General features: G+C 42.5%; 2 protein-coding genes across 7 annotated transcripts in view; one reads left to right on the top strand and one right to left on the bottom strand.

Annotated features, from left to right (window-relative positions):
• The first annotated feature begins 670 nt into the window (after positions 1-670).
• NT5E (5'-nucleotidase ecto) lies at positions 671-24,682 on the top strand. Of its 2 annotated transcripts, none has more exons than XR_014944173.1 (9): positions 671-1,107; positions 5,799-6,021; positions 11,428-11,616; positions 13,664-13,861; positions 14,855-15,006; positions 18,470-18,578; positions 19,146-19,291; positions 20,795-20,995; positions 22,607-24,682. XR_014944173.1 is itself a non-coding variant. In XM_015858889.3 (9 exons), exons 1-9 carry the CDS (start codon positions 802-804, stop codon positions 22,762-22,764), a joined length of 1,686 nt encoding a protein of 561 aa, XP_015714375.1. In that variant the 5' UTR covers positions 675-801; the 3' UTR covers positions 22,765-24,682. The 2 variants fall into 2 exon arrangements, 1 of the variants encoding a protein (XP_015714375.1); XM_015858889.3 differs by having other exon boundaries at positions 675-1,107; positions 19,142-19,291.
• Positions 24,683-24,898: 216 nt separating this feature from the next.
• Positions 24,899-27,620, bottom strand: part of SNX14 (sorting nexin 14) — a 45,519-nt gene continuing 42,797 nt past the window's right edge. For 3 of the 5 annotated variants that reach the window (XM_015858883.3, XM_015858886.3, XM_015858887.3), the window contains 3 exons: positions 27,437-27,528; positions 27,223-27,279; positions 24,899-25,110 (listed from right to left, as the gene is read on the bottom strand). In XM_015858883.3, coding sequence (XP_015714369.1) covers positions 25,072-25,110; positions 27,223-27,279; positions 27,437-27,528 — 188 coding nt within the window. In that variant the 3' untranslated portion in view covers positions 24,899-25,071. The remainder of the gene's footprint in view (positions 25,111-27,222; positions 27,280-27,436; positions 27,529-27,620) is intronic. The other 2 variants (XM_015858888.3, XM_085541929.1) reach the window with 1 other exon arrangement.

Below are 27,620 nucleotides of genomic sequence, written 5' to 3'. Positions count from 1 at the left end.
GAGGAAACAAACAGACCAAATGAGTCCAGATTCCATGCCGTGGACTTTGGGTACCCAGGAAATCTCAGCGTGACATCAGCCGTCAGCAAAGAGACAGTGCCTCACACAGCCACCACAGTGCTGCGGGAACTGACACTTCTCCGTGTGGTCGGGACACTTCTGTTCTTAAGGGAAAAATCGACCAGTCAGTCGCTGCTTGCAGTGTGACATTGTCCAAAGGATGCAGGGAACCGTCGGGAAAGATAACTTTCTCCATCTGATTTGGTCATCATCCCATTTGTGGATACGCAACTTAAAGGGCCAGGTGGGGGGGCACAGGCAGCTCTGACTTATCCAAACGGTGATTACCCCACACTGCTCCCTACAAGCTGCTTATTTAAAGCATCTGTGTCATTTTTTTTCCCGTCAGCAAGCGTATGCCAAGCCGCAACCGTAAGCTCGGCGTTTCACCGCAGAAATAGTCACAGAAAGCAGTTCGCGAGCCTACGCTGAAAACATGAAAGCTGTAATTAAGTCAACTCTTAAATAAGTCATTCTCAGGCTGAAACAACACGCTTTATTTTAAGCATCACTGGGGAAACAGGAGGGGAAAGGCTGGGTGGAACCCTGGAAAACAAACACTTTCATCTAAGCTGAAGAAACTCCTTGAGGCGCACTAAACATTCACCAAGGATCCCTGGGAACGCTGGAGTTTGTCCTCTCGCCTCCACCTGATTTCTCCTCCGCTCTCAGCCCCTCACGTCCATCCCCGCGGAGCCACGCGGAGCCGCTCGAGCTCCGCCTCCCCCCGGTGCCCGCGGTATGGCGCACGGCTCGGCCGCGCTGTGCCTGTGCCTGTGGCTGAGCTCGGCGGCGGGGCTGCGGCTCACACTGCTGCACACCAACGATGTCCACGCTCACGTGGAGGCGCTGGGCTGCGGGGACGGGCAGCGGGGCTGCTTCGGTGGCGTGGCGCGGAGGGCGGCGAGGGTGGCGGCGGAACGAGAGGCGCAGCGCAACGTACTGCTCCTGGACGCCGGGGACCAGTACCAAGGCACCGTGTGGTTCTCCCACTTCAAGGGTCGGGAAGCCGTGCGCTTCATGAACCTCCTGCGTTACGATGCCATGGTAAAGAGGAGCGGTGCGGAGCTTCCCTCGCTCCCCGGGGGGGCGGGTGTGTGCCTGCCTCGGAGTATTGCAGCGGAGGGGCTGCGAATCTCGGGGGCGTAAGGGATGGAGAGTGAAGTGCTGAGCTGGGTGAAGGATATCCCGTTGGGTAAAGGAGTCAGCTGGCAGCCAAAGAACGGAGCGTGTGCCGAGGCTGCGGAGAGGATGGGATGCTGCTAAAGAGCCACTGTCGGCAGAGGCTTGGGGCGAGCGGGCTGGAGGGGCTCTGGTGGAGAGGGGCTCGGCGAAATCGACGGGAAACGCCGCGACCGGCTTGACGGGTCGAGGAGCGCACGCCCGAGGGGTTACACCTGGCTGTGCACGCTGGGGGCTGGCAGCACGGCTGTGTCTGGTCCGGTGGGCAGGGACGAAGGGCACATAGCGGCAGCGCTGCTTCGAAGAGTTCGGATATGGGATGTTAGTCGGAACAGCCCTGCTCTTGTCTAGTCCTGGCAGTCCCGGGGTTGTGAGGGGACCTAAGAGTCCGGTGTGAAGCGGTTCCGACTGCGGCGGGCTGTAGGTAGCGTGGGGATCGTCACTGCACCTGAGGAAGCCGGCGCTGTGCTTCCACTCTGTCTTCTATGAGCGCGACCGGGAAGGCTGAGGATTTGGGATGAAGCTGGGTGGTTATGATCAACCCTTGTTCTTAAACCTCTTCTCTCAGAATGATGAAGAATTACTGTGATTTGTTCTGCTTGTGTACAACACCAGAGAAGAGACAAGGGATGGAAATTAAGTTCGGGAGTGTGTAGTTATTTGATCAGAGATGACAGCTTGAGAGGAAAATCTTGCTCTGAGCAAACTGCATCCTCTGGCTTTATCTTGATTTCTGTGGAGTGTGTTCTCCTTTCTCATCTCCAGAAGGGGAAACGTTGTCTCATGCACTCTCCTGCCACACCTCATACCAGACAGGCAGTGCTGTGAGGGATGCTGCTCGTTCTTGCTTGGCCTCCTGAACTGTTTAATCTTAAAACTAACATTGTCACAGGGTTTCCACCCAGTGATAATGGGGAAGAACATGTGCCTGCAGAACTGGGAAACACTTTGATGTTCTGGAGAACAGGAGGATGATATTCAAGATCATATTTTTCCACCTTCCTTCCCAAATCTTGCTGCTGGTTGCCCTTTCTCACCCTTAGTGGTTGCTGATTTGACTGGCCAGTGGTGAAGGGACTGGAGCATCTCCCCTATGAGGAGACACTAAGCGAACTGGGTCTGTTTAGCCTTGAGAAAGGAAGGCTGAGAGGGGACTTGATCCAGGTTTATAAATACCTGAGGTGTGGGAGCCATAGTGGTGAGTCTGGTCTCTTTTCAGTAATGCGTGGGGATAGGACTAGGGGTAATGGGATGAAAGTACAGCATAGGAAGTTCCGCACGAATGTGCGCAAGAACTTCTTTATGGTGAGGGTGACGGAGCACTGGAACAGGCTGCCCAGGGAGGTGGTGGAGTCTCCTTCTCTGGAGATATTCAAGACCCGCCTGTGTGACGTGGTGTAGGGAGCCTGCTTTGGCAGGGGGGTTGGACTCGATCTCTAGAGGTCCCTTCCAACCCCTACAATTCTGTGATTCTGTGAAAATTGGAGTTCTCTAAGCGCTAGTTGTATCAGAAGAAGTTCCTTTAGGCAAAATCAGCAATATTGAGCTAATTCCCAGTGTCAGGAAGACATAATGTAGGAAGCATTGGCAGTTCAGTTAGGATATCTCATTAGCTTTTTCATCAGAATAAAAAATTTAAAAAAGAAAAAAATCTGAACCATAGTGGGTATCCAGAGGCTTGCACTGAATGCTAATGCTTTAGGTGAAGCAAGTCAGCCACTTGCACAGGGAGTGAGGTCAAAGCCGTACTGCAGAAAGGTGAGCCAGTGCTTCTGTAAGTAGAATTTGAGAAGTCACAGCCTTGGCAGAAGGGGCGTAGCTTACCAAAGTGGTTGGAAGCTGAGATACCAAAGTAGGATTGCAAACAGGATGAAGGGAACATGAGTCACAGAAATCATTGCAGGATGAGGGCAGGAGAGCCGAGGGAGTGTTAGGGGCAGCTTGGCAGCATTATCAGGTTTGTTCCGCAAGTGGGACAAACTTTGTGGGTTCTTTTTAGATTTCTCATTTTCTCCTTTGTGCCCACTATCACTACAGGCTTATTGTCTCCTGTTTAGCTAGGTATTGTGTTCCAAATCCTCTTGCTGCTAGCTTTCCTTTTTGGTGTGAACAGCACTGAAATCCATATGAAGTACCATAGAGGCGGTAACTGGAGGGGTGAGAGAAGCATTCTAGTTTTAAGTTGCGTCCATATGTTAATCTGAATCCTGATTTTTGAAAGCTTTCCAGCTTTGATTCTTGTGAGAGGGGGGTTGTATGACCACATGCTGTATGCCTGCATCTTTCTGTTTATTCCTCATTGCCACAGAATCATAGAATTGTTTGAGTTGGAAGAGACCTCTAAAGGCCATCTAGTCCAACTCCCCTGCAAGGACAGGAACAACTCCATCTAGATCAGGTTTCTTCGAGTCTGGTCCAGCCTTGACTGACTCCAGGGATGGGGCATCCACCACCACACCTCTGTGCAACCTGTTCCAGTGATTCACTATCCTTATTGTAAAAAATCCTTTTCTTACACCCAGTCTAAATTTCCCCTCTTTCAGTTTTAAATCACTTCCTCTTGTCCTAACACAACAAACACTGCTTAAAGTATGATGTCCTCTTTTTTCTTACATCCCCCTTTAGATACAGCAGTTATCAGAGCTCCATGGAACCTTCAACAGGCTGAATAACCCCAGCACTCTCAGACTGTCCTCGTAGAGTGTGTTCAGATTAGCTGAAGGGTTATTCTCTAAGATTAAAAAGCCATAGGAGCTCCATGCATAATAGTGGTTGGGTAGAGTAAAGGAACCCCAAATGAGCAGTCCATCCTTCTCCCCAGAGGAAAAGCCACATCAAAAATAAGGCTGTATTATTAGACGCCAGTGACTTCTCATGAACAAGAGACTTTATAACTGCCCACATCATGGGAAAAGTTTTGACCAAAGCTTTTATCCTAATGGACAAGAAATAATCCAACTGCAAGCTACGAAGCCAAGAGAAACAAGGTTTCATAAGTGTGTTGGGTTTTTTTGTTTGTTTGGTCGGAGGTTTTTTTTTGGTTCATGTGCTAATGGCTGTTATATGCAATTCCAGTTCTTCTTTCGTTTGCAACAAGTTGTTTTGGGATATACTTTAGTATTTAGGATGAACAAAAGGTATTTTCATCAGCCAAAAGGAAATGGCTTGCTACTGTTTTGAGATTCTCCACCAATCTGTCACCATTCTTTCAGAACATGTTGACATCAAAATGATTTTCCATACATTTGATTATTTTATTATTATTATTATTATTAATTTTTATTTATTTTGTTTGTTTACCACAGGTTAGGTTGCAGTCAGTATTTGGTTATAAATGGTATACAGTCAGAACACATCATTGCATTCTCTGAAGTCGCGATTTTCTTCAAGATGGTTCTCAGTTCTGCTTGAAAAACACAGAAGCAGCAGCACAAGAACCATTTGCCTCCTTCCCTGGAGTGGTAGCAATCTTCTCACTAGCATCAGCAGGAGCAGTTGGTTGCAGATGCAAGATATGGAAGATCTTGCTGATGTCCTGATTTTCCCTCAGTCTTGCTGGATCCCACCACACCAGCAGCTCCCTGCCTGTGGGAGTCAGAGAGGCTGGGAGTCTTGTCTCCCCCAAAAGAAAGACAGTATCAGTTCATTGCTCAAATGCTGACCTCTCATGCTTGCTGTGGCTTCAGAATCCTCCTTTATATTGTCTGTTCAGAGAATAAAAACAGGAACAAAGATGTGGATGTGTAGATCAGGGAGGTATATAAGTCGTTTAAGACGGTGTATACAGCTTTTCCTATTTAACCTTCAGAACAAAATCACGAGCACCTTTTTGTTTAGAAGGGTTCGCTAACTGAATTCAGCACCCCTGTCATACTCTGCTCAGTTGCCACCTGAAATCTTGTTACAGGTGCCAACTAATGCTGTCACTGCCTTTCCATAGACATGTCCTTTCCTTTCCTAACACCTCAGGGTGATGCAAGGTTCTTGTGTGTGCTGAGCTTCTGCATAGCTGCCCTCTGTGGTGATTTTCTGGCTGGCACCAAACATGGAGGCCCAGGTGTGTGGCCTCAAGAATTATTGCTAAATATCATTAAATATATATTTTAAAACAGCAATCCAAGCCTGAGCTCTTAAAGTGCATTTTATTTAAAGATAACATATACTGTGATTGGCTTGTACTGTTTTTTCACTATTTATTTTTCTTTACACAAAATGCATGTTTTATTTGCTGGTTATTGTTAATCCTGTCATAGTTAGAGGATGTAAAACTGCTGGGTTCCAATCTGAATGATGAATAATGAATACAAGCACTTAGATTTTAGATTCCTGCTTTCACATCTGTACTGATATAAGAACATCTAAAAAACAGAAACCTAAACCAGAAGAAGTAATGTTTCTTTGTTCGTGGGAAACAGAAATGTGATGGTTTAGACAAGAAATGGCATTCTTCCCTAGAACACAGACCTGGTTTTCTCAAACATACCTTGTATGTCATTTATAAGAGTAGTTATACTGAACTGTAGGAAGTACCTTACATTTTCTTCTGCTTTTCACAGGCTTTGGGCAACCACGAGTTTGATGAAGGTGTGAGTGGATTATTGGACCCTCTACTTAGAAATGCTAATTTTACAATTCTGAGTGCAAACATTAAGGGAAAAACCCCATTGGGAAACCAAATGATGAAATACGTTCACCCTTTTAAAATACTACATATTGACTCAGAAAAAATAGGCATCGTTGGCTACACTACAAAGGAAACTTCCTTTCTTTCACGGCCAGGTATGTTTTCTTTAACATGTCTATACCCTTTACTCCTGTTTTATTGCTTATCTACTTGTCTGAACCCAAAGATGACAAATGTTCTCAACTGGAAAGTTTGTTGTTTTGTTGGTACATCCCCATGTGATTGAAACTTCTGACTTCCTCGTTTTTAAGCTAGTGAAGGTTTGGTAATTATCTTGCATCACAGAATATCTAAGAATAATAAGAAGGCTGGTGAGATTGTGGGAAAACTGGGGGGGAGTGTTTTATTTATATATATATATTCATATTGCTATCTATCCATTTAAATAAGTGTTAAGTCATGAATACAACTTGTCTCTAGAGTGATGTGTGTTCAGGTAAATACACTGCTCTGTGTTGGAATTTTACTCATGGGTGCCTCCATGCTTTAGCACCAGTAAAAGCAAGGAGAACTTCTGTGTTTTTAAAGCAAAAGTTGCACAAGATGTTTTTGGCCTCTCAGATATTTCCAGAAATTAGAGTAAAGAAGGAACACGCATTCAGCTTTTACCACAATTGCTTCATTCATGAGTAAAATTAGAGTTGATGAGGAAGAAACTTTTCAATTTCTGACTATTTATTCCAACACTTTGGGGGTTTTGTTTTCTTTTTTGCTTTTAGTAAAAAGAAATGGAAATGAATAAATATAAACAAAAGAGAATGGAAATATCTGAATCAGCCATAGGAGATCTGAGTCACTGCCTGTTCACTGTTCAGTCCCATCCTATGAAAATCTGACTTTCTTTCCTGGATTTTCGTAGATTCTAAAAGGAACAGAGATGTTCTAAGCACTGATTTAATACATTTTTCTGCTCAGAAAAAAAAAAAAAAAAAAGTATTTTATTTTGTCTCTTTCCATTGGACAGTAATTAAGCTAAACCAGTGTTGCATATCTTTCCTGAGAAAAGGAATATTCATGTATTGCAATATTAAGCTGCTCCTTTTGTGCCATTTAATTCTTACGCTGTTTATTTAAACTATCAAGGAGCGGATGTATGAGGTCAGAACAGACTTCTGTATCTGACTCCTATTTTTCAATATTGTTTTGGGAGCCGTCTGTTTCCCTAATGAAAAAGGAAACGGATCTGTATTTTGTGTAAGTAGGCAGTAGAACTTCACCAGTGCATGAGAGTGTTCCAGTATCATCTGACATGGTGCTGAGTTCGAGAACTCTTCATACAGCCAATTTTGTCCAGTGTTGTTCTTCTTCAACAGTTAATAAAGTAGATCTCTGCTTTTATTCCAAACAGCAGTGTTGGTGTGGGGATGTAACCAGGCTGATTTCCTTTCAAATACTACTAGCAGTACTCAAATACTCCTAGAGGAAAATCCAGATAATGTTGGACTGATTCTTTACAGCATTTAAATGCATCTCCAGCAACATAAAAATATTGTATTGAATGTCTCAATATGTTGAGACATTTTATCAGTGACCACGACTAGGAAAGACAATACCAGAAGGGAAAGCTTGTTAGCTCCGTATGAGCAGTTGCAGAAGCACTAAGCTAAGTATATCCCACAGTGTGAGTGAACAGCAGGGCAAAATCTAACAGCTACCATTTATAGTGATTAGGGTTTTTATAGCTTTCTGCTTTGCCCTTCTCAGTGAGTGGAGGAACGTTTGGAAGCTCTGAAAACTGTGAGTTCAAAATATGTTTGTGTATCTCGGTGACTAGAACCTGGGACCTAGCAGTCCTTCAGACTGATAAAATCTTGTCAGAGGAGGGTCAGTGGCAAAATAGGTATCAGCCTAATTCTTTAGCACCATGAATAACATAAGGAGTGAATTTTAAACTTATTCCCTTGCTTATCTCCACATACTTCTCTCAGATAGTGCAATTTGCTCAGGCTGAACTGTAATTGCTTTGGCTAAAAAATGCTGAACATACTAAAACACACTAAAATTAAGAAGTCCTTAGACCTCACTGTTGCTATGGTGAGGGAACAATTAACCTCTGCTGAAAATACTGATAATTTTACTGTTGGGAAATGGTAGGGATGGGGAGCACTCAGTTCAATTTATAGGTCCTGCATGCATTGTTTGGACCTTGATATGCTGACAGACTTCTGTCTGATAATCTCAAGGTCAACTGTTTCATATATGATGCTACCAACTCACTGAGTGCCTGACTTGTTGTAGATGTTCTGTATGTTGTGAACTCCCCAAATAATTAATGTCTTTATCTGTCCTGAGAAGTGCCACATAGCTGCTATATACCCATTTGTTGTTGTTAAATAATAGACCTAGTTTTGTCCACTGTCATTTTGTGTAAGGTACAGACCCAAAGCAGCTTACTCAAAAAAAACCCTAATGGCAGAAAAATATTTATTAAAAATGTCAACTTGGCCAGTTTTCTAAAATGTGATTTTAAATTCCATTTATCCAGTTTGTTCTGGCTAGCTTGCATAATGTTTTTAACATGCAGCCAGTTCATTTCCTTGGTTCAGTTTGGATGTTTTATCTGAAAACCTACGCCCAGCTAAAAGGAGAAGAGGATGTCACCTCAGTTTAATAACTTGGGAGAGAAGTGAAATACTGACAGAAGCAGTAGAAAACTCTTAGTTAAGAACGGTACTTCAATTCAGATTATATGCATTTTTTTCAATGGGCAGTGGAACACTAAGCAGTACGTTGCTTTTTGCCTCATTCCTTGAGAAATTAGAAATTCAATTACCCTTGCAGTTCCCCGCTGCATAAGTGTTGAACCTGCTGGCCACTTCCAGCTAAATTTGATGAAGCAATGCAATGGCTGAGATGTGAAGCTATGTGATGTGACGTGGCTAGCTCAAGGAGAGGCTGTGAGAGCAGTACTTGCATTTCCAGAGCAGCAATCCCTTTTGAAGGTACAGGGAACTGCCTGCTGTCACAGCCAGTCCACATCTAGCCCTTCATTTGGAGGTCTTAGCTCTCTGCAGAACTGATCTCTATGCTGTGGTGTGCATGTCTATTGTAGCTAGTCCACAGATGGTTCAACAAGGCCAAGTAAGTGCAAGGTACTGGGGCAATCCCAGTATTTATACAAACTGGAGGAAGAACACCGTGAGAGCAGTCCTGCGGAGAAGGATTTGGGGTCCTGATGGATGAGAAAGTGGACGTGAGCCAGCAGTGTTCGCTTGCAGCCTAGAAGGCCAACTGTGTTCTGGGCTGCATTAAGAAAGGGGTGGCCAGCAGGGAGAGGGAGGTGATTGTCCCCCTCTACTCAGCACTTGTGAGGCCCCATCTGCAGTACTGCATCCAGACCTGGGGGCCCCAGTATAGGAAGGGCATGGAGCTCTTAGAGCAGGTCCAGAGGAGGACCACTAAGATGATCAGAGGGCTGGAGCACCTCTGCTATGAGGAAAGGTTGAAGGAACTGGGCTTGTTTAGCTTGGAGAAGAGAAGGGTGCAGGGAGACCTCACTGTGGCCTTCCAGTACTTGAAGGGTGCATATAAGCAGGAGGGGGAATGGCTGTTTACAAGGGTGGATAGTGACAGGACAAGGGGGAATGGTTTTAAACAGAGACAGGGGAGATTTAGGTTAGATATTAGGAGGAAGTTTTGCATGCAGAGGGTGGAGACACACTGGAACAGTTCACCTGAGGAGGTTGTGGATTCCCCATCCCTGGAGGCATTCAAGGCCAGGCTGGATGTGGCTCTGGGCAGTCGCATCTGGTGGCTGGCAACCCTGCACATAGCAGGAAGGTTAAAACTAGATGGTCATTGTGGTCCTTTTCAACCCAGGCCATTCTATGACTCTTTGGTGAGATGAGCACATGAAGGGCCTATATTCATGGAGCGCTTCTTGGACTTTGTCTTCTGCAAAGAGCTCTGCATTAGGCCCAGCTTCAGACAGGCCCACAGCTGAAGCTGGTGGCCTGGAGAAGGAAGGCTAAGGATATAATTTAAGTCTTCCATTGTCTTAATAGAAAGAAAACAGAAAGAGACCTTTCTGAGAAGGGTCCAGAGGAGGGACAAGAGACAATGGGCTCTAGTAGCACCACAGGAAATTATGGCAGGATGTAAGGAAAAGATTTGTCATGCTAAGAGTGGCTAAGCCAAGAAGCAGGTTGCCCAGTGAGGCTGTGGATTTTCAGCTTGCTTGGACAGGACCTGAGCAGACTCATCTGGCTTTGAGTTCCTGCCCCAAGTAGGTTTTGGAGTTGATGGCCCCTGGAGGGCCCTTCCAAACCTCAATTAGTTTCTGACTCTTTGATCCTAAGAAGAGTTCCTCAAGAGAAAAATGTGGGGATGCTCTACACAATTTGCTCTGAAATGTGCAGTACAGAGATTCCCTCTGGCAGTAGTAGAGCTATTCAGCGGGTGTGGTGGGTATCCAATTTATATAACCCCCTTTTATCTCTTCTATTGTGGCAGTTTCCTCTTCATTTCCTGAGACATTTTGCATTGAATTAAGAATTAGTTTCACTCCTCCGTTTGTTATGAAATAATGTAAATCTTTTGACTTTAAAGGCACATTTAAAAACCGCCTGATCGAAAAACTACAGGAAGGAGAGGCATTAGGTAGATGAGGAATTGGTTGAAATGTTATTCAGCTGTCTTCACTGAACAGTTAAGGCTGACAGTTTGTTGACTCTGTTGTTAAAACTCTGTTGAAGAAATTATCTTCTTACATAGGAAGTCCTTTTGTACAACCGTAAGCACTGTGACCAGGATCAAAACCCCTATTTGTCTAATGTTCTTGTAGCTGTTTGTCACATTAGAATAATTTCAGCAGGCACAGAAACATTTCAGAAAGACTGTGAGTTTTCCAACATTGCAGCCCAGAAGAGCTTTCTCCTTTCCATTCTTTATGTTCTCTTTTTGGGACAGCAGCTCATTTGCTGTGCAGTCATTTGACATTACTGATAGGGGTTCACGTTAGATGAGATCATTTGTTTAACAAGGCAGGACTTTGAAGCAGCTGATGCTTAACATCTCAGAAGAAGGGAAAATAATGAGATGAGTGTACAGTAAAAAGAGAGAGATTTAACCCAAGAGGAGAGGGAACATCTCAGGGTAATATAATTCAGGAATAAAGAAGCTTCATAGTCCTGTGTGGAAATAAGCCAGGAACTTGCTGACACATTTTGTTTCCTTTTTCCAGCTAAATAATAATAATTGGCATTATTATTATTATTATTATTGTTATTGATATCAATGGAGTTATAACTTATTTAGTATAGGCAAGTACATTCCATTACCAAAAACTTGAATTAGCCTAAGCATACAGATATTCTTGAGAGACTGCAGAACTTCAGTTTAGGAGCTTGAACCAACTATGAAACCATTGCCATTTGAACTTCCATTAATTGTACAAAAAAGAATCCTGTATGACGTTTATGTGTTAGAAAAACTTGTAATTGATGCTTTGTAAATATATTCATTCTTGCTTTCTCCTTTCTTTTTATTTTTTTTTTCCCCAGGAAATGATGTAATCTTTGAAGATGAAATTGAAGCATTGCAAGTGCAAGTGAACAAACTCACAGCTCTGGGAGTGAACAAAATAATTGCATTAGGTCACTCTGGCTTTACTGTGGATAAAAACATTGCCCAAAAGGTGAAAGGAGTGGATGTTGTTATTGGAGGACACACAAACACATTTCTCTATACAGGTATTTTACTTCATGCTGAAATGTTTTTTCTAAAACAAAGCTGAAACTGATTGCTTCTCTTTAAACTCAGCTGACTTTCACAAATACAATTTTCTGCCGGCAGTGCTGGCCATACTCATATCTGGTACCTATCCATAACCTCACCATCACTCTTTGATGATGGTGATAACATGATAACAGAGACCGGTCTGTGGAGATGTTATACTAAAATGTGCTGCCAGCAGCTTGCAGATCAGGGAGTTCTCAAGCCTGAAGCAACTCCTGAGTATTTCCCAGTCACTGCCAGAACTTCCCTTCCCAGAACGTGCCTCATCTCCCCATGAGCTCTACAGCCTTTCCACACAACAGCTGGTCATAGGGCATTCCATCGCTGAGCTGCATGTCCTGCAGGGACCTTGCTTTATTTTCCTCCTGCCCGCTGGTGGCATTTTCCTGAAGTTTTAATAAACTGTTTTGGAGATGGTAAAATGAAGGATAAACACAGTACTCAGTGTATGCATTCATCATGGATTTATATGGCAGATTGAAGACTCCTTTGCAAAGACTCATTAGCCATAGATAGATAGAAACTAAAATAATGACCAGAAAGCATAGCTTTCTCTTGTTAATGCTCCATTCATTCAAAAAACAGAGAAGGTAAAAACCAGTTCCTTTTCCAGTTCCAAAAAACTAAAGCCACTTCTGTGTGCATAAATGCTTCAGGGTTCTCATTAGTTACGGGATTGTTTCAATTCTTCCCAAAATAACAGTCAAATAGTGAAGGGACCTGGATTCCTCTAAGCAACCAACTCTGTCAGCAGGGCTAAAAGTAGGAAAAAAAATGTTTCTCTTGTGAACTTGGTTCAGCTTGTCATTTGTTACAGTCATTCCCTCTTGAGAAGAGGAGGGATTAGAGATGAATATGATTTGCATTAGAGTTCTGGAAGGAACATTTGTCATGCTTATCATCCCCGGATTTCATGCTACATAAACAACCACAAATGAGAGGAAACCAGCTGTGCTGTGAGCAGTGCAAGTCAGGAGTGTGCTTTCCTTCCACTCCCCCTTCTACACGCCCACGTGCCCAAGCCTGCAGGCAGCCCAGCTCTCATCCATTAGAGCGAGAGGGAAGCATTCCCATGAATGGAGAAGATGGAAAAGGCTGTGGGGGGTGTGCAGCAGGACCTGTCACCACGCATGCGACACCTCTCGGAGCCACCTGACCTGGGTCTTTGCTGGTGATGGGGTTGAGGTGCTGATGGGAGTATCAGAGGGTGTGATACTACTCAGGTATATCATCAAGGCCACAGGGAGGCAGCTGGCACCCTGGGACAGGTGCTACATGGCTTGCTTTGCCACTTCCTCCCCTGCATGGTTTCTAAATCCACAGCAGGCTACGCTGATTGAGCCAAGAGCTCTGGAAATATCTTGCTTTAATGTGTCTGTTTCCAAGTCTTACATCTAAACACACTTTAAACTTTGCAGGGCAGTAAGTTTTAAATCCATGACTACTTAACTCTCATGCCGATGAAATCTTCTTTTGCAACAGGTTTGCAGCCTGTCTGAGATTTTGGACACTAATTTTTATATAGCAAAAATCAATTGGGTGTTGATTAAAAAAAAGTTACAAAACTCCTTGTAGGTATTCTGACTGTGTATTATCTCAACACCCTTTCTTTTTCTGTATTTTACATTCTTATTTTTTCTAGCTGGTACAGAGCAATGTAGTATGAAGGCTTTTCAGCCAGAGAATGGCATACGTGCACGACTTAGAGGCTTATATTTGGATCATCAGAATGAAAAGTGCCTTTGTTGCTATTGTCACATGATGTCATTGGAGGAGTGCGCTGTCACAACTCAAAAAACACTGTGGTGGTTATTAGAGCCCAAGTCCTCAAAACAACATCATCTCTTATGAATTAACATAACTGGACAACTAAATGTGAATTTGTTCTGCTTAATATCCCATTTATTTTATTAAGGACAGGAGGCACTTGAAATGTCATTCTTACAATTCCTTGAAGGGCACATGAGCTGAAGCCCCTCTTAACATGGTTGTTTTGCGCAGGAACCCCTCCCTCCACTGAGCAGCCAGCTGGCCCGTATCCCTTCATGGTTGACTCAGATGATGGGAGGAAGGTGCCAGTGGTACAAGCTTATGCGTATGGAAAATATCTTGGCTACTTGAATGTTACATTTGACAAGAAAGGAAATGTAGTTGAAGCAGTTGGAAATCCTATCCTGCTGGACAGCAGTGTTCCTGAAGGTAAGTGGACTTTGAATTTTCCTGCTGTACTACAACTCCAGTATTACTGGGTTGAATGCATAGCACAACATTGCAGAAGAATTCAGCTTTCTTCCTGCACTTGTGGCTCGTTTCAGTGTGGAGTTCAGGCTGTCACTGTTGTATCCATTTTCCTCTGTATTTCCTTTTCCAAAGAGTGAGATATAAAGGCCCTTGAGTATACACAAATGCAATGCATGACTTTGCCTGTTTAAAATCACAGGGAGTCCTTCTGTGGGAACTCAGGTGATACATTATCTTCCCACTTAGGAGACAGTAAAAAGCAAAAATTGAGACTGATAGATGCTCTGATCTCATAAGCATGCAATTTTAACATAATGTTATAAATGTTGCTGTTGCTGACAAAGTTACAAGGCAGATGGTTTAAAATTAGTAAAGCAGTTATGATGTATCTGTATGTGCAAGCATTCTTGTACCTATTTATTTTCTGATAGAATTAGATTTGCACAAATGTGTGTATAGAGTTAATTTCTATAATGGGTTTATTCCTTGGCACTGATACTTGAACAAGTATCCCTTTTAGCACAGCATTAAAGGGGAAGGAACTATCTCTAGAAGGGGCTGAGGGGGAGGAGGGGAGTTGGAAGAGATGCTGTGAAGTAAGGGCCAGGCTCACTTGTATATTATAAGTTCTTGAATAGAAGCTGCCATCTGTCAAAGCAGATGCCAGAAATCCCATTGTTCAGCAGTTGCAGCAGAACTGGGTGAAAATATGTGTAAGTGGAATAGAAGAGAGGGCCTTGCTGTGACGAGAGAGTAACTTATTCACCAGTTTATGCAGCTCTGCCACCTCCCTCCCTGAGCTTTGTTTAGAATGAATGTGGATGCCATATTGGAAAAGCCTCTAGGGAATGAGTAACATTTAAGAAACATAGCACAGATACACTTGTATACATTTGAAAATGTATACAAATAAGCACTGCTTATTCTACACTTATTTTTGCTAATTCATAGACGAGCAGATTAAAGAAGAAGTAGAGAAGTGGAGGAAAAACTTGGGGAACTACTCTAAAGAGATTGGAACAACTAGTGTTTATCTGAATGGTTCAAGTGAAGCATGCCGTTTCCAAGAATGCAACATGGGAAACCTGCTTTGTGATGCTATGGTAAGAAGTTACCGCCACAGGTGGCAATCACATCTATGTATTAGTCTAGGGTGATCAGATGAAATGCTCCCAGTCTCTGAACTGTCACTGCATGGGCTCTCTGCTGCTTTCTGTCCCTGTAACATCTATTTCCTTTGAAAGACCTGGCAGGGGCAAGGCTGCAGTGAACCTTACTTTGTAGAGTAGGGAGCACTTTATTTTTGGTATAGATTCACAGATAGATAACTGTTTGTTCTGTTGAAGCTGCAGTTTTAAGAGAGAGGGAGAGCCAGCTTAGCTGCCCATGACTCTACTGCTCTGATTCTCACTCTGACAAGTGAGTGTGCCCAGCGCTTTTGTTTCAGCCAGTGCTGGCAGTGCCCTTTTACGGACTTTTTGTGAAACAGAGCCAGAACTCAGGAGCTGGAAAGTCTTAGGGCACTTTCCAGCCCTGAGGATACCGCTAACTCTCGCTGTCCCTGCCCACCTGCTTCAAGACCCAGTGCCAGCCCCAGGGTCAGGCTCCATCTCCCCACAGCTTTGCTTGTCCCCAGGGAGGTGACCAGTGTCTGGGTTTGTCCTGGTGATTCTGGCTGCCCCACTCCTGGTCAGGGCCTTAGGACAGGCACTGGCTAGTAGGCTTGACCTAGCAAACCAGTGGGGAAATCCCAGTGCTCCCAGCACCCTATCCTAGAGCCTTGCTGTGCTCCTACAAGTGTCACTGTGCTTCATCATGTCAAACCAGAAGTCTCTTATCAGTTTTAAACCAATTGGTTTGGGTTGTTTTACTCTCCCACAGTAGCTCCATTTCCTTTACATGCTCCAGAGAGAAACATTTACCAATGCAACCATTTCCAGAAATGAGAATTGCCACAGATCTCCACAAGCACTGCCACAAAATCAAACTGCAGTTAATAATAACTTTTCATTTTGGTATCTACCAAAAGCTGATTATCCAGTCCATGGGATGGCTTTCATTGTAATCCAATTTTTAGTTCATGTGCTGATTTCCAGATAAGATTAAGATCTGGGGATTCTGCATTCAGTTCTGCTAAAACAGCAGTATCTTGCTTTGGGCTAAATATTATACATTTATTAAAATAATAATAATTTTAAAAAGAGATAAAATACATTGGCACTCTTTAAGATTAAAGAAAATTGTTTCATTGCCCTTCAGAAGTCAGTAGACTTTCTTGATACACACTGTGTTGGGATGTAAAATTCCATTCCAGTGAAGTAGATGTCTGTAGTCAACCATCTGTGTTCGTCATAAATCCACATGGGTTACCTTTTACGTTCTTTGAAGGATGAGTTTTACATTTGCTCTCCTGTGTGGTGCCGTGCATTTGGGGGTATCAAGGGATAAAACAGACCTGTCTGAAACATGGGCTTGAGAATTTAGAGTCATACTGGGAACTCTGGAGATTGAGAAACACGGAAAGATTGTTTAAACAGTTACTCAAAACAGAAGTCCAGGTAGTTCAGTGATGCTTTTCCAACAGGAGCCTGACATCTGAGTAACAGGTTGACAGATGTAGATGGCATTTTACAAAATACTATGAAAGAACCCAAAGGGGAAATGACTGAATTGTTAACCGCAGCACGCAAACACTTGTTCTAAATTGCCTCTGTGTTCAAGGCTGAGACCAGAGAGTGTAGGAGCACATTTTAAACATACTTTTTTAGGTACTGAGGAATTACAGATTTATGATCATGACGTCTGTTCTGGGACAATTACTAAATCAGAAGGTATAGTTCAGACCAAAAAACTCAGCAACAGGCAAAATCAACTCATTAAGTATGAATTATGAATTCAAGAATGGATTTGGCCTCAGAGAATACCAGTGAACAGTAAGCTGGAGCAAAAAATTTCTGCACCTACAAGTTAAAGGTCACACAACACCCAGTGAAGGGATGCAGAAGAGAAGTGGATGAACCAGAGCAGAAAACAGGAAAATCCATCCCAGTGTCTCATCTCCAAAAGTGGCTGGGGGATGGTGGTGAGGACAGAGCGTACGTATGGGCACGCCTGTGGATAGGTTGTGTACTCCACTATGCTCCCAGTAGCTTGCAGCTCAGGGAACTCCTAAGTCAGAAGAAGCACCTTTGTATTCGCTATTCACCACTGGAACTTCTCCTCTTTCAACTTGCCCCGCCCCCCTTGAGCCTTTCCGTCATTCAGCATTCACAGCATCCATCATTCAGCATTCACAGCATCCGGCGGCAGGGCGTTCCACAGCTGACCTGCATATCTTGCTTTCTCCAGTCTCCTGCCAGCTGTGCCCTGGCTGGATGCCTGATGGAGACCAAGGAGCCGTCCTTGTACTGGAACATTTGGTCCCTATTCACTCTTTTTGCACCACTCATGATCTTACGCATGTCATTTATTTTCCTTCCATTGTCTTTTACCAGTACAGACAGTCCTAGCCCATGTCAGCATTCCATGATCAGATGCACTTCAGTGTCTTGGTCATCCCTGTAAACCCTCACTGAATCTTTTCCACTTTTTATTATCTTTGAAATGAGAAAGTACGCTGATTCCTATCCAACTTCCACATGCCCTTCTTGATATTTATTGCTTTTTTGTCAAGCCCTTCCTGTAGTTGTCTTTTTGTGCAACTGACAAGTCATAACCATAGCCATTTCATTATGGAAATGAGTCCGTCCTTTCCATTATCCTTGTTTCCTTTCTCTTAACCCTGTCCCTTTCTACTCAATTATTTCTAATGACTGATTCTGTAGGCTTGTCATCCAACAACAACAGAGTAGATCCCTGACCTCTGTTTTCTTGACTCCTTACGATGTCTCAAGCAGATTCTGTTCTGTCCTTGCAAGTTGCTTCTGTCAGAGTTTGGATACTGTTGGACACATGATTCTGCGTGAAGTAGATTTTTGGGTCTGAATATGCCTGTTTCACATTCCACCTCTCTTCTACATCTCACTTCTTTGCCAAGAGCATTCCAAAAATCAAAAACCAATCTCCAAGAAGGTGAAAAATCTTATTTCCCTGCAACGTGCAACAGGAGCTCCATTATTCAGTACATTCCCCTGCATATTGTAGTGTTCAGCTGTGTTTAAGGTTCTGTTTAAGCTTCTGTTTAAGGTACTTTCTGATTCTCCAAACGTGCTCAAATCATTTCTATGTCACAACAGTTTGAATTAATAAACAAAACAAAACAAAGGATCCTTTGTTCCTCTATCTTTCCCTGGTAATGTTACGTACACACAGACCATGGGAAAAGTTGAGACTTCCCTAAAGAAAAAACCCTAAAGAAAAAAGGCAAATATTTTTCTTGTTAAAAGTTTAAAAAAGCAAAATAATGTGCTTTGCCGTGTTTTTCTAAATCAGTATTTTACAGTCAGTACATAGGTAATACTGGAGAAGACAGAAAACCTTTCACCTGTTTTTAGTCTTGGAGCGTAAACATCCACAGCCTGGACTAAGCGAAGACTGAAAATCAGTTTAAACATTTTCCTTTGATAGCTTTATGAGAATGTCAGACGTCCAGACAGAAAGTCATGGAACCATGTTTCACTCTGCATCCTGAATGGAGGTGGGATACGGGCATCCATTGATGAACGGAGTGCTAATGGTACGTAGAGCTACATACTGAGCGCCGGCTATCCAAGAACAAATTAGCAAGTTGTTAAGCAAGCCTGAACACAGTGTTTGGCACTGTTTGGGCTTTTTCTGATGGGGCATTCTGAAGTTATCTGCTATTACAGTGAACTGCACTCAAGTTGACATTAGAAGTTTTTAGTATTGTTTATGCTTTTTATAATGTCATTCTCACCTTGGTGCTGTGGAACAAAGGAAGTTGGTGGCTGTTCTTCGCCTCCTACTGCAGAAGGATACATGCTATGGTTGCTGGAAGCTTTCTGTAGTCTGCCATGAAACAAATGATTTATTTTTTTTCTGAATGCTTGAAATTTTACAGATCTCTTTTTCCTGATACTGGATAAATGGAAATTGAAAACAAACACAGTTTTTCACTTTAGCTTAATCCTTCTTCAGGGCTACATGAGTTCATCTTAAGTAACTGGAAAAACTGCTAGAGTTAAAGACAGTACTTTTTTTTCTTTTTCTTTTTTTCTTTTTCTTTTTTTTTTTTTTTTTTTCCCCCTAAACCAATGTAAATAAAGTCTCATTCCCCAGGTAGCATCACTATGGAAGATTTGCTGTCTGTTTTGCCATTTGGAGGCCGTTTTGATTTGGTAACACTGAAAGGTTCCACACTGAAAGAAGCTTTCGAGCACAGTGTGCGCAGGTACGGAAGAGGAACAGGAGAGCTGTTGCAGGTTGGAGGTATGCTTTCTTCCTTACTTGCCTTGGTTTTCTAAAGGAGCGCTCCTTTCCACAGGTCTTGTTTGTCTAACACTTGAAAGACCTTTGCATTGCCTCTTTAAAAATGGGAAGCATACTCCAGCTCCGTGCTTCATCTGTGCCAGCTAACTGACACTATTTATCCTGAAGACCTTTTAGCTGAGCTGTGCAAGCCCCACAGCACATAAGCTATCAATGATTCTTCAGCAGAGACAGGATTCCCTGCTGTTGTAAGTGGCAGCAGTTCAGTGCTTTAATTAACCACAGGAAGGCATGATCAGGTAGAGCTTTAACGCAGTAACTGCTGTGACAAGCTCCTGTTTTCAGTTCTTCACCAACAGCCTACCTCATACCCCACACCAGACTTCCCTGCTGGTCACTGCCCATTGTTGTTTTATCAAGATCAGTTTGTGCCATTGCCTAATTATTAGGGATATGTTTAGAATTAGTCCAAGTAGGCCATGGAAATACTTCAGAGAATTTCTAAATATTTTAGAGACTAAAAGATAATATTAGAAACACATGCACTTCTTGAAACACAGCTCCACAGATATTTATCCAGATGCATGCTACGTTACAGGCATGTTTATTCCTGCTCTGCTTGCAATGCTGTGCGGATTTCTTTGTTTACGTAGCAGAAAAGCCAGGCCCAAGGGCAGAGGCCAAGTGATTTCCTTCCTTGCCTCTCCCCACACAGCCTGGTGATGGGGGCACTCACCCCTCATGAGATCCATAACCGCCTTATACCAAGGACACAATCTGCATCTCACAGGTGGCAAGTGCTTGTACCAGTGAATTACCTACCGCCAGGGTAAGGCAGCAGCACTGCCTTGTCTTACAAAGAAAGAAAAGATACCTAGTAGCTCTGGAAAGGGCTCAGGACAGAAGATGCAAAGAGAAAGAGAGCCAAGGTCAGATGAGCTGCTGTGCTTTGGGTTGGTTGTTAGTGGCTTCCTGAGCAGCAAATTCTTGGTAATGCTGTTCTCACAGCCTAGCCCTCCCCAGGCTTTGCACGAGGGTTCACTGTGAGAAACATTCATTCTCCTACAGTGAGTAGGAGCAGCAACATTAGGTCTTGGCTTAACTCTCTTTTCTTGAGGACAGTGTTCGTTACCCATAATAGGCTGCCTGGCTTTAAAAGTCACTTCACTGAACAAGACAGTAGAAAGAAAAAGCAGATGCTGACAGCAATCAGAGACAGTATTTTCAACCTTGCAGTTTCCAGTTTGTTTCTGGAGAGTTACATTAAGAAGAGAGCAGATGATCAGACACCTGAGGTGAGGCAGTATTTCAGCAACTCTCTAAATTCATGTGTTTTCTTGCGTAAAAGTTGATTTGAGCACTAAGAAAATCCTTTGAACCAACACGACCTCTCAGTCACAGAAGTGAATGTATAGAATCTTCAAAATGATGGAGGACGCTGCTTCTAGCGCCATGTGTTCAACAGGCACTGCTTAAAGTGGCACTCAAACTTATTTCCTGCAGGTATCCGTGTGGTCTATGATCTCTCCAGAGAGCCAGGAAACAGAGCCGTTAGCATAGAAGTGCTTTGTACAGCCTGCAGAGTTCCAGCCTACGTCCCACTGCAGATGGATGAAATATACAACGTGACTCTTCCATCCTACATGCTGTTTGGTGGAGACGGCTATCACATGCTGAGAGACAACCACATAGCATACAGCAAAGGTAAGTACAGGCTCCGAGAATGTAGCAGACAAATCCTAAGATCTAGAAGATATTTCTGTAGCAAAAGTGTCAATTTTTTTTTGCTTTTATTGGATAGATTTGCTTCTAATCTGATGGCTCTGGAAGGCCAGTTTTGGTTTTAGACAGCAACTGCACTTTTTTTATTTCAGTTAAATCACAAAGGTTTCAACAAGTTCAAAGGTTTCACAAAGAAGGTGAACCTCACCCATTCGGCTTTGTTAGGAGCACAGTTCTGGAATCATAGTAAATCACAGAAACAAACAAATATAGTGGAGAGTAAGCACTGTGTGCAGCCTTGCTCTTGCACTAATTAGTAAACAATGCATTTGGTGGAAAGGTGCTATTTCCTTCAGACCTCGTACTTGCAATCTGTGGAGGTATTTGCAGAGAGAATGATCACCTCTGCTACTTCAGGACATAAAGCTCAAGCAAGCACCACCAGAGTCAGCCCACACCCTGACAGCACCATGCTTCCCATGAGCTCTGTAGCATGATGCTGTAAGGAGGTGCTGTCAGGGTGCTGACAGAAGCCATGCTACAGAGAGAAGTGTTACCCAGTGCTGTATTAAGACTCTTTATCATAGCACAAATTGTTACAAGGTCACTATGCATATGGTTGATGTAGGGACCTTTTAAGACAAAGGGAAACTTTTGAAGTATTTGAGATTTAAATTCATTATATGCATTCTGTGTTTTCCAGAATGCCCTACCAAAAAGAAAAATTCTTCTAGGATCTCACCCACATCATGCAGAACTTTCACTCGGCACATTCTGATCCCAAAGTGATTATACTTCTGTTGATTTAGTTAAACATGTTTGTACTGCCAAAAAACCACTTCCTTTTGGACCTCTCTCACAGACTATTTTTTGGTTTGTCAGGATGTTTCAACTTAAAGTTGATTCTCCCAAGCAGGGGCAATGTTTACAGTCATATTCAGTCCACAGTTTATACAGGGGGCTGTAGGTTTTAGTAAATAACTGCTGATGCAGAAACAAATTCAGAGAGATAGTAATCCAGTCGGAGCAGCAAAAGGTGACCAGTTTGAAAGGTTCCTGCAGCATCTTCCCATGTGTCAGTGGAGCAAAATGGAAATTACTTTGAAGAGGGATGCTCTTCAGAAGTGCAAGAGCATGGACCAGAAAGAGCCCATTGGAGATGGATGGCTGCAATAACTCATGGGGGGGTCTTCAACTGTAGACAATTTCTGTGTGCAGCACAGCAGTACCCAGATCAGATATTCTTCCTAAAAGAAAGCCAGTTCTATAGCACTCTATCCAAAGGAGGTGGGAACTATCCAAATTTCCACCATAACAGAAGCAAACAAGAAAGCCAGTCAACTGAAAGGTTTTGTTCTCCAGTTAAATGTGATTTCACCAAAGCTTTCTGCTACAAGCCACTACAAAGCGGTGGTTTTATCTCTTCATAAAATCCAACTCTCTGTCCACCCTACACTGTTCTGACAGTAAGCTGCCTGAGTCAGGAAGGCCGGGAATATAAAACCAGTCTTTAAGGCTAAATCCGCAGTTCTAAATTGGGTGTGGGGTGTGGCTGCTGCAGAGAACGCTCATCATTTCTTCTTGTTCATTTAGGTGAACCTGACATCGATGTCGTTTCCCGTTACCTTGACAGAATGAAGAGAGTTTACCCAGCAGTTGAAGGTCGAATAAAGTTTTCTTCCGGGAGCTTTAACCAAGGAAGTCTTACCCTGATTTCTGCTTTGCTCACTGTAACGTTCTGGCATTGCTGATTTTTTTTTTCCCCTCAAGTGTTTACATTTGGAAGAAAGGTGGAGGATCAAGATGGTGCTGAGATGGGGAGAAGAGGACTGTTCTCTTTTCTCAAACCTTAAAACAAATGATTGGGTTTCTTCATGGAGTCAATTAATAGCAAGGACTGTATTTGATCTGGCTGTTTTTGAAGTGAGTCTGGGGCAGAATTCATGGCTTTCCTCACTTTGAAAGAGCAAATACAAACTGTCGTGACCCACCATTCGGGTTGAGGTTTCAAGAAGCAAAGTATCAATGTTCCATCACAAAACAACCACTGACCAACATGGGATATTTTAAACTCGTTGATTCTTCCAGCTGCTTTAGTGAGATGATTGAGAATCTGATTCCAGTAATGTAAATTAGCTTCTATAAGTAGATTATAGGTGCACATACTTCTCTTTCACCTCCACTCAGGGTTTAAGCTTTGTATCTCAGAAATCTAGCTTGCTTCCAGTTATTATCTTACCTGCGCCAATGCCTAAAGTAGCTGGATTAACTCAGTGTCATTAAAAGCACTGGTCCATTTATGTGCAATTTAAAAAGTAAATTCAGTACACTTTTTAAGGCACAGCAGCTTATTTATGTTTTCCATTAATAAAGCTTGATTTGATTTTGATAAATTTTGATAAATCAAATATATATCCTCACCAATTATTATGACCAGTGTGGGGACTGTAGCTACACTAAGTACAAAGTATTTTAAGGTTATTTTCCAGGCAGATGCTCCATTTTACACTTACCCAGAATCCCAACAGTTACCGGTACCAGCAGCGTTCACAGAGGACACCAGATACACAGATGCCTGCAGCACCAGGGCACCCTTTGGAAGTTTCCCAGTAATGGGACTTTTTACAGCATAAGCTGGCTTCACCATAACAGCAATCATAACTCAAAAGCCTCTTTCCTATACGAACAGACTGCTTTAAAAACCCAGTCGTAAGTGCCAAGCTGATGAGCATCGAGTCAGAAATATGAAGAAATATTTCATATGAAAATGTGAAGTTCCATCCGGAACTGATATCAACATACTTCCATATTGTTTACTGCTTTATTAAATGGATGTGCAGAATTATAAATAAACCTACCTTGATTTTCTGGAAAGCAAATGACACTTCTTTTTTCCAAGAGCCAAGCTACTCACCTCTTCAACTAACCATGCCCACAGATTACATGGAGAAGGTGCATCATATTAAGGTAAATTACAGGATGCTTAAGTTTCAAGATCTAATGATTACTCACATAAATTCAAGAGTTGAAAATGGAAAGATTTGATTACAGAGTTGCATTAGTTAAACTGTTAGAACAGGGATGACAATGAACAGCCAGCCTTGGTGGCAGTGCTGACTTGTCAATAAGACTCCTGAAGTTCTTAATTTACAGAATGGTCTTCCCCAAACCAATGTAAAACAAATAACAGAGACTGTATGTATGGACTGAGCTGTACCCTCACATCAGATTTTGAGCTGTATCTGCACGTCAGGTATTTTGTTGTGGTATGTTGTGTTTGCTTAAATAAAAAGAAGTGAGAAAAAACTCCTTTGGCATGCCCAGAGGGAAATAACACAGCTACACCTTCTCTCAGCAAGCAGAAAGAAAAGGTTTACAAAAGCAATGCAAGCAGTTAATGCAAACTGTACAGGCTAAGAACATTCACACTGTATTACTTTGGCTCACTTGTAAAGGCAAAAATGAGGAATTGTCTGAAAAGTAAAATCTCAAGAAATGCTGAAGATATGAAGATATCTCTGTGTTGTTCTGTGAGTAAAACTTGTTAAAAATCCCTGCACGTTTCCCTTGAACAATCTCTTTCAGGCAGGCTGAGCCAACACATACAGGTTTACTGGAAAAACCTTCCACACATTTTTGTACTAATAAATTTTTAGAAAACATTCAAAACAGACTCACATTGTCTTCTTTTCTAACCCTGTAACCCTAGTTTGTTCTTCTAAATGCCCTTTAAGGAACACGACAATAGTTGCACTTTCAGCAAAGTGTATGCACTCAGCAGCCTTATTTTATATCATCCCGTACTGCTGCTCACTGAGACTTTGGGGAAATGAATCTGGCTTTTACTGATAACAGCTAAAGAAATTAAAATACAGATATATGTTATTTACTTGTAAGTGGTATTAAATTTTAATGTCTTTATAGCAGAAAGAGATTTTTAGAACTTAGATTTAATATTATTTACAAGAAAATATACAATGCAAGGCTAAAACGTCACACACCCATTACATTAGTGCACAGAAGATGTTTCTACCGCATGACCAGTGAGGTCCCAGCATTCACATCCAACATGTCGCAGAGCTAGCTTCCTTTGGACCCTGTCAACAGGAATCAAGAAAGAAACTGATGTAAGTGTGAAAATATGTATTTACCTATGAACAACTGATCTACAACAGAATGAGATCTGAAAATATCTGCTGGAAATCAGAGATAAGAGAAAGGAAGGCTACTGCTCCCAGGTTTTTAATACTTTCCTTGAAGTAGGTATTTTATTCCTTTTCTGGAAGCTCTCGCCTCCTCCATTCTTTAATGATAAGTGCATTTATTAATACACAGCAAATTTTGTCTCTGTAAGGATGTGTAAAAAAATATGCAGTGGCATATTTTTACTACTGGATTTCTTTTCTTCCTGTGCTAGGAAAGCTTCTCCTGTCTCAGCTTACCCTTTTCCTCCTATCCTGCCTGAACAAACTCCCAAAGGACAAGCTACACACCGTATCAAAGGAAAATTGAACTACTTTTCCACTTCTATCCTTGTAAATTGTACACTCACATACAGTGCCATTAACCACAGCTTATCTATCTGCATGTACATGTAGCAGGATGCAACTCCAACAAGTAGGTACCAAGAGCTGGAATTAGGTTCCATGTCCCCTCCAACAGAAATTGCTATGGCCCCTCTGAACGCTCAGTACTCAAACCAAAACTTCCAGGACGCTGTTTTCTCTTTAAATGCTGACTGAGCTGAAATATCTTTGTTCCTCACCACCTGCAATCACATTTTGGTATCACACAAGAAGGACCAGCCTGCTCAACAGAGACGTTACAACAATTTCTTTTTTCCACTCCCAATACAACTGATAACCAAATAGCCACTAATTCATTTTAAACTTTTGCATTAAAATTGGTTGGAGCAAACTGTCCTCTTCCCAAGTGGCTTCATGGGCAGTTTGCAGTGATTTAGGGGAAATGAGTTTTAGAATTAAGGGCTCCATATAAAAAACACTGCCTTCCACCCCTCCTCTCTCTTCATCTTGTGTTTGCCTCTTCCTATCTATCGGCCCTCCCTCAGCTGCCTCTTTTAATCCATTACAGTCCTGCAACCCTCCCATCTAAGCCCTACAGTCAAAAACCTTGGGAACACTTCCTTCTGTTTTACTCTTGGCATATCTGAGATAAGAAAACAGATGAAGTTTCTGGTGGGAGCATTTTCTTCCCCTTCCTTTCTTCTACTGAAACGTGAGACAGTTAATCGCTCCCCTCTATTCCCATCAACTCAAATGCTTAACACAAAGCCTTCACTTTCCTCCAGCACTATCTGAAGACAGACCAATATTCCTATACATTTACTGCTAGCTGCTGTGAGAGAAAAGCATTTCCATGCAGTAGAACAGTAGGGTTAGGTCAGGTCTTTCATGCAGCACACAGGTCACCAGGTTACTTCCTTATTTGCTTGGATGGTTGGATCATTTTTGGTTTTGTTTCTTGACTGTGTAAACACTGCCCTAAATACATGAGCTACAGAACCAATGCACAGAGTAGGTTAGACTTGCCAAGCCGGTCTCATTTCAGTGGCAACAATGGAAGGTGCCCTAACTTGTCCTGAAATCTGTCATTTGCTTATTATGCTGAACAAATCATTGCTCAATCCTGTGGTGTACTCTGGTAGTTCCTGGACACGGGACTCATGCAACAAAAATCCAAAAGATAAATAAAGGGCTATTTTTAAATTTTTTTTTCCAGTGAGATGGATCACAATGTGTATCTTTCTTCTTTATCTCAATGGAGTAAGTTAAAGCTGCAGAGACCAAACTTGGAGTAAGAAATCTATCTACCAAATAGAAGTGCTAGAGCTCTATCTGAGCTCTGCATGTGGAACTCACATCTGAAGAACAGGAAATCCCTGAATTAAAATGGAAACAATCAAACAGAAAGGCACAGGGATCCTGACAATTGATCACAGTCTGGTGCTGCTGAAAGGTACCACACAATCACTGCATGATAGGTAAATAGGCCTATGTGGGTTTTCAAACCTAAATAACAGAAGTTAGGAAAGCCAGATCCACAAGATTTCAACACATTAGTAAAAAGCAGATTATCTACCAAAAACCTAACATATTACAAGGGAACAACAACAAGCATGCAACAATGATGAAACATGTCAGTAGCTTGAAGAATTCTGTACCTATTGGAACAGTGTTAGCACATACCTTACTTAGCTCTGGGAAGAGTTCTTGAATCCCAATGTCCAACAGCACGTAAGTTAACTAAAAGAAAATGAAGGAAATGGCATCAGCCAGACACAAAGTTAGACCAAAGCAACATCACCTCTTTTTATCTTTGCTCTGGATGAGAGTTCTGCCCTCTGCTATAGCCATGCATTCACTTCAGGAAATGGCAAGTTTCCCAAGTGCTGCAAATTACCTGTTTGTTGAGCACTGGTTGCTGCATGCCATCAAACAGAAGCCTGATGCCTTCGTATTTAGCCTCTTCCCCAATGCACTTGCCTATTAAATCTAGGCCAGATATCACCAACACAAGTCATTAGGAAGCATTGCAAAACAGCTATAAGATATATAGTTGTAGTTAAATAAGTAACATCCTGAGC

The sequence above is a fragment of the Coturnix japonica genome, chromosome 3 (genome assembly GCF_054131305.1).
Source record: "Coturnix japonica strain WE chromosome 3, WE-NBRP24, whole genome shotgun sequence".
In the NCBI taxonomy this organism is placed as follows: domain Eukaryota; kingdom Metazoa; phylum Chordata; class Aves; order Galliformes; family Phasianidae; genus Coturnix; species Coturnix japonica.
Note: the sequence above shows the minus strand (reverse complement) of the source record. Positions and strands in the feature narration are given on the sequence as shown.